Below are 7552 nucleotides of genomic sequence, written 5' to 3' on the forward strand. Positions count from 1 at the left end.
ATCAAAAGCCGTCAGGGGTTCTGGGTGCTGTAATAAAACATAATACTGACAACTGCAGGGTGGCATCTCTATACAGAGCGTTTGCTTCCTCTCATGGTGCCACTTGGCTGATTCAATATGGCAGTTAGTGACCTCAGCTGTTTGGTGACACCAAATCTTCATATACTCCTCCTGCTAGTAACTATATTAATCAGCTTGAGAGTAGAGTCTAATAAACATTATGGTAGCATGCTGGAGTCCTCTAGTGACCCTCCTGCTAGTGTCCCATGAATATGTCTTAACGGTACGGCCCTTTTAGGCCCATAAAAGTCTACATAGAATTCAAGATCTTTGGCAACCAGCTTCTAACCCATGAGGATTGGAAAAGCCAACCCCCTGCAGTGCAGAACCTGCCCGAAAGAGCCAGCGACTGGCCCAAAGAGCATACAAGTGCCCAGCAGGACTACCCCAAACTAGCTACCAATAAATACTAGAAAAGCCATTAGATGTTGATAACACTTGTGTACAAAGAACCCAGTCCCTGAGTGTCCACCCAGGTAAAGGCCAGCAAAGCTACAGTCCGAATCCTATTTTCCTTTAGGGTCCCCCATGATTACCAGGGTCCCTCATATGCAGCAGCCCAAAAACATTGTCCTTTGTTACTGGCAGCCTATAAATAGTGTCACTTGTATACAGCAACCTATAAAGAGTGTCCCCCGTAGGTGGCAGCCAATGAATATAGACCTCGGTAGGCGGCAGCCAATGAAAATGGTCCCAAGTAGGTGGCAGCCAATAAATATGGACTGCAGTAGGTGGCAGCCAATGAATATGGACCCCAGTAGACAGCAGCCAATGAATATGGATCCCAGTAGGCGGCAGCCAATGAATATAGATCCCAGTAGGCGGCAGCCAATGAATATAGACCCCAGTAGACAGGAGTCAATGAATATAGACCCCAGTAGGTGGCAGCCAATGAAAATGGACCCCAGTAGGAAGCAGCCAATGAATATGGAGCCCAGTAGGCGGCAGCCAATGAATATGGAGCCTGCCCAGTAGGTGGCAGCGCATATACAAGGACCCCATAGAAATGATACAATTGTCAGTCCGTGCGTGGGATCGGGAAGTGGAACTGTGAGCTCTTCCAGCTGGCGTCTCAAATGTCAGACTCAGATTGTAGCGCAGAGCGAGAGACAGTGGAGGGATTTGAGCAGGAAAGGCCTAAGAGCCGCTCACCTTGTTGCACGTGGCCAAAGAGTTTGGTAGCGAAGAGCAACAGCACAGCCAGTAACGCCGCCTCTATTATGTACAACACGGGATCCATAGTTACACGTCACACTCCTGTCACGCCCCCCGGCGACTAACGCGCATCGGACACGCCCATTCAGCGCGCAGCCAATCGCTCGCTTGTTTGGAAGAAACCAAATACAATTCAGAGGGGCGGCGGCACGTCAGGTTTTGGCACATAACTCGTGCGGGATAATCTTATAGGCTTCACTGTAACCTCTTTTATCTTTTTTCATAACAAACCTTGATCCTAAACGGACTCCTCGGGTTTGTATCCAAAAAACAACTCCCCTTTAGTGAAACTGGTGGCGCCTGGGGTCTCCTCATTGGCTTTATGGTTTCAAGAATGTTTTTACAAGAAAATCGGCCGGTCGGTGAAATTATTAAATTTGTAGCGCCTGCTCGATCCGTTTTTTTTTATTACTTCTAGTTCTTCGTATCCCTCATTTGTTTTAATGTATTTGTATCATTTCTATCATGGCAGATCTATTTCCCTATAATTTATAGCTACAATTATTTATTTTATAAACACTGACTCTCCAAAATGGCCGCTTCACCGGCTCTGTGAGGTATTTGGGCCTTAAAACATTGGGCCCCACCCACCCTGGGCCCAAGCCCCGCCCAGACCCCGCCCACTCCACATCACAGTTTAAAGACCACACAGACATCAGCGCTAAGAAAGTAACCTCCCACACACAAGTTATAAAAAGCTATTGATGGTCAGGGCCCCTTTATAAGTTTAAAAAAACATTGGCGCCAGGGCCCCCCTTACAAGTTAAAAAAATTAGGGCCCCAAAAAATATTTTTTTAAAAAAACATTGGCGCCAGGGCCCCCCTTACAAGTTAAAAAAAATTGAGGCCCCAAAAAAATATTTTTTTAAAAAACATTGGCACCAGGGCCCCCCTTACAAGTTAAAAAAATTAGGGCCCCAAACATTTTTTAAAAAAAACATTTAGGGAAAATGTAATAATAAATAAGCCTAAAAAACCCAAGCAGATTTTGTAGCAGAAAATATTGAGATACATTCGGACTTTGATATATAACACCCTTAGTGTTACCCCGGGTAAATGCCCCTAACTACTTACCCCTCGGTGCAGATTCAGGCATCGGTGTTCACGGGCGCCATCTTCTTCTCTTTGGAATGAGACCAGCAAAGCGATGCGCAGTTGGAAGAATTTTCTGTTCTGGCGACAACTGCGCATGCATCGAAACTCTCGAAAATTGAAGCCATGTCCAAAGTCCAGGCCGTGGGCCAATTGCAGGCCGGTTTCAAATTTACATGAAATAAATAATAATCAGCCGCCGCCTCAGCCTCGCTCGTGACTATTCACCTTGTCCATTTACCTTCACCACAATCTCTTCGCCGACCCCCAGACTATACCCAAACCCACATGCAGGAAGTGACGTCTAATAGTGATTGGCCGGAGAGCTCTGCTATAGGCAGTAGTAGCTGCACTGTGCTGGGTCTGAGCTGTGAACCCGTGCCCAGCCTTTAGTTGAAATGAAGTTGTGACGACAATCGTTTGCTTAAGTCTGCTCTAATATAACTGGCTACAGTCAGAATGCAAGTTATCATGGTTTTCCAAAACTTGTTCACACATAAATCTTTAATAGTTTAAAAAAAAGTTCATCTTATCAGTTCGCCAGGTCTAAGGTGGCGAAGGAAACTCTGGCGAAAGAGGTAACGTTCTGTAAAATTCTCATCTTAGTGAATTTGCTGAGTAATGACCGTTCATCTGCGTGAAAAGTTGCCTGGCAATAGAGTGGGAACTAATGATAGCGACTGTCTCGTTCGATAGCGACGGTCTTGTTCGCTGCTGACTGTCTCGTTCGCTACTAGTCCTTTAGTTCTTTACTGTATTAACAGTACAATCAACCAGAGAAGCAGAGTCCAACCTCTCCATCTGGCACTTCTTTGCTCAGGGGCCCCATAGGTGTCTGATCCAGGTTGAAGCTCACAGGTGAGACAAGGACCTACCTCATCCTACAAACCCAAGTCCTACAAACCTGAACCTATGGCCCCAACTGGCAAGTTCTGTTGTGGTAATAACCACAACAGCAGCCCTAATACTAGTTGGCCTTTCTAAAAAAAAAAAAACCCTCATAAAAAGCCTCGTAAACCCCAGGAAAAGGGACCTTCCCTAGTGGTGAGGTGAAGAAGGGTCTGAAGGTCCTTTTTCCTTTGTGTCTAATGTTTGGGGGGGTCAGAGATAAAGGGTCATTTCGAGCTATAGCAAAGGAGTGTCTAAAGACTCCTTTTTTTGCATAGCCTTCTATCCATTATTAATAGAGCCTCTCCCTTTTAAGGGAAGGTGCTTTTTTTGGGACATGAGAGCCCTACCAAGGACTTTCTGTAACAAAAACAAGAAATTGATCCTTAGGTCCTTGGCTTCTTCCCTCGCTTATATGTACTTCCCAGGAAATTCCCTTCCCTCCTGATTGGCTCTAAGAGTGCATTATCAACGCTGGAAACTCATAAATACGAATTCGAGTTTCAAAGACATGATTATGAACCACAAAAAAACTTGAAAAACTCAAATGTAAAAATTTGACATCTAAAGGTTTTTTGAGCTTGTACACTCACAAAATCAAAGTATTCGAGTTTTTTTTTACCCATGATTTTATTCAGGCAAGTTTTTTATATTTTGATTTTTTAACATTTTTATTTATTGGTAACATCTTCAACATACAGAAATCAAGGATAATTTTACATATTTCGATTTTTTTAATAAATTAGCAAACATTTAATTTTTTTTTTAAAATGAGAGTTTATTGGAAGTACTAATACATCCTCTAAAATGATACAAATATAAATGTATCAAATTAGATCTAGCCCTTCCACCTTCTTAACATATCAATGTCCCAGTTGATAACTATAAATACGCATATACAGATAAGGCTAGCGTCCGACGGGGCAAAAATCAGCCTGCCGAAATCCAAAACTTATTGTCTGCTTGTGCCGGAAGACTTGTGTTTGTTCCACGAGAACAGACTCATTTCTTCTGGACATAAGACAAGAAGATTTGGCTAGAGGCCAAGGGGCTAAAATCAGCCTGTGGATTTCAGTAGGCTGATCCAGAGTTATTATTTGGCATCACCAAGTAATAACTTGCAGACTCAGCATCTCTCGTAGGCTAATCTTTTTGGCTTATAAAGGAGATCTTTACAAAACACGATATTGATCAGTATAATGTTCCTTGCCATCACTGCCTCTGTTGTTCTCTTTGTATAACCGGTGGCGCCCTCCTCTGGCAGGAGCAGCAAGTTGCCTCAGATAAGTAGTCCCTCACTTGCCTGTAGCCAAAAACCATGATTCCGGAAGTGAAGGAGTAGTAGATAGAGGACAAAGTCCCATGCATTGCAATGAGAATGTTATTTTGATAGCTCTGTAATACTCCAGAAACCACTGCAATCCAGACTAAGCCGTTGGAGAACCAGCAGATGACATAGATTAAGAGCAGAGACAGGAGCATCCTTGTTGCCCTCGCAGCACGTTTGTCCCATCCGCGTCTGACCGTCATTGTGTCCCTTACTTGTCGCCTGTGTCTACAAAGCAAATCTATGATAAAGCCATTTAATAGTATCACCAGGATTATCAGCAGAAAGTCCATGCTAACGGTGATGTAGGTGAGAAGTTTCATCAGGGAGCTCTCTGATGGACATAAACAGTTGGTGCTTGTGAGAAGGGTGTTGCTCTGATTGTGCACATGCCCTGTATCACTGTATAGAAAATATGGTGTATGAAATGTGATACTAACAACCCAACAGCCAGCCAGGGACCAGTTTACATACTTCCTTTGATGTCTGTGAATGAATTGGAACCAGCGATGGTATGGTCTCCTTATCTTGATGAGATGAAGAAAGCTTAGGTTGGCCACTGACCAAAGGCTGACCAACCTGAGCGTGTGGTGCACATAAAGCAGAATCCTGCATCCCACTTGTCCAAACACTTTAGTGTGCAAAAACACCATAAGCCCAGGGATCTCCTTGTAAAAGCAAAGCAAGAGATTGACCAATGCCATGTTAACAATGATCCTGTCCAGAGGCTGGAAAACCTTCTTCTTGATGGCATTGCTGATAAAGGCCAAGAGTAGGATCAGGTTTGCCACAGTTCCAAAAAAAGCAGAGAAATAAATGGCAAAAGACACAATATTTTCCCCACTTAATGTCATAGTTGGTTGTGATTTTTATAGTCTCCTTGCAATTTGGTTTGTCTACTTCATGGCCAAGGAGGAACCTGTCATCTTGCTTCCTTCATTTCTCTGTATTGTGCCCTGGAGATGCCAAGTTCCTCTGCTAATCATCTGAAGGCTGGATCCTTTATAAAGGCTTCTGATGACGGAGTTGTAGTTGCCTTATCTGTATTTCCATGGCTACCTGTCAATCCCTGTTGGTTGGACACACAGTAATTAACAGTGGTGTCAGGATAGTATCTTTAATGAGGTCACTACTCTGATGCCTGAAAAATCCCGATGGATCAGTAATTTAGTACAAAGAATAATGAGTGTAAGGGGATTATGTAGAAAGTCCTGCTATAGGCTCACAACTTGAACTCTAATATCAAACATAGCTGAGATGCATCAATTACCCAACATGTTAACATTTTACTCCTCCCCCAATGGAGTTTAGGAATCCTGTGGGTATTTTTTAAAGGATCACAGTCACGATTTCATTCAAATTTGTAATATTTTTTTGGATCCATCTAATTTTTATCTGAAGCAGTTTTTGTTATAGCAACGAGTAGTAGCGACAGACAAGTTGAAGATGCGACGCTAATTGCAGGTGGTGTAGCTACGGTACCTCCAAACTTGTGCACTTAACCACCGAGGAAGGGAGCGTGAGGCTCCTGGAACGTTTGCCTGTATTCCGCACAATAAAAAGTTTGGAGGTACCGTAGGTTGCAATTAGCATCGCGTCTTCAACTTGTTTGTCGCTACTATGTGGTATATCACGCTGGGTCACGTGATCGGAAGATGTGCTGGGCTGCAAGCTGACAAGTTGTGTAACGTATCATTAGTGTATTTGAATTCTCTTGTAGCAACGACACTTGGCAACAAGGGGGCTGCTAATGATGCAAAAAAGATATTTTTTGAATTTTCATACAGGAATAAAACAGAAAAAGCACATGTAGGACACCCTTGAGTGTACTTTTGCTGTGGATTTTTGGCTGTGTGTGACCAGGCTAAAACTGCTTGTAGAGTGCCCTGGACCCCTAGCAACTCCCTGCAACTCCCGGTACCTGGTGTAGATCAATGCAGCAGGATATTCAGCCAGACAGTTTCTTTGCAGTAAACTATAACTGGTTTATTAACAGAGAACAATGGCAAGGACGTAGTTCACAAACACTTTGATGTCCACAGTAATCATAGAGTAGCTGCCAACAGCAATATTCCCTCCAGGGGGTACAAGCTACAACAGACGGAGTAGAATTCAATATCAATCAGCAACAATAGACTTGGGGAATAGTTACCACTCTCACTAGGCACTATCCCTCTGGTGAAGCAATAAGGCAAGGGTTTCTCAGCCTGGGGTCTTGTATCTTGGCACCGGACTTGGTCCTCACCTCATCCATTGTATTCAGCCTGGGGTCTTGGGTCTTGGTACCCTATCTGGTCCTCAACTCACCCACTGTAGTCTCTGCTCTAGTGGTTCAAATACCACGGGGTCCTAACCCCACTATCTCTCCTCGGTGGAGCCACGTCTGCTCTCTAGCTACCCTGTGCTGACTTTCACTCCTAGAGTGACTATTACTGTATTACTATCACTATCTCACACTTAACTAGCTTTTCCAGCAGACCTGGACCTGCAGTACCTCTAAGTGAGGCGAAGTCCCAGGACAGGCCCAGACCACATGGTGCTAAACCCCTTTATTTTGACAAACAGTGCCATCTAGTGGACAATCTCCATGAACGAATGTGGACCCAGCAAGGGACATAGCTGCCTGAGTTAACTACAGGACCCATGGGTGTCCAAATACTAACGGGAAACTGCCTGAGTTATTTAACCCAAATCTCAGGGTCCCTACACACACAATAAAGATAACAGAGGGAAGACAGCTTTAAAAACACAATACCTTGTACCTATCTTGAGGAGGAGTAATGAATGGAATAGGAAGAAGTCAATATGGGGTATATAATATCAGTTAGCTGCTACAGTATATTGTACATATAATATTGTAATATAAGTAACCATTTTTAGTAAACTTGGAACTTCAATGATGAACCGCAAGTAAACTTGCAATGTCAATCTGACAGGGACAAAGCCAATCATCTGGGATCCTGGGACTGG

The 7552-nt window shown here is 43.6% G+C and overlaps 1 protein-coding gene and 1 pseudogene across 1 annotated transcript; both read right to left on the reverse strand.

The window, feature by feature from the left end:
* LOC108706487 overlaps positions 1–1734 on the reverse strand; it is a 40361-nt pseudogene extending 38627 nt beyond the window's left edge.
* A 2733-nt stretch (positions 1735–4467) lies between these two features.
* Positions 4468–5436, reverse strand: LOC108704107 (vomeronasal type-1 receptor 90). The gene has a single exon (XM_018240503.1). It carries the CDS (start codon positions 5434–5436, stop codon positions 4468–4470), a length of 969 nt encoding a protein of 322 aa, XP_018095992.1.
* Between the last annotated feature and the right edge of the window lie 2116 nt (positions 5437–7552).

This window comes from Xenopus laevis, chromosome 1S (genome assembly GCF_017654675.1).
Source record: "Xenopus laevis strain J_2021 chromosome 1S, Xenopus_laevis_v10.1, whole genome shotgun sequence".
In the NCBI taxonomy this organism is placed as follows: Eukaryota; Metazoa; Chordata; class Amphibia; order Anura; family Pipidae; genus Xenopus; species Xenopus laevis.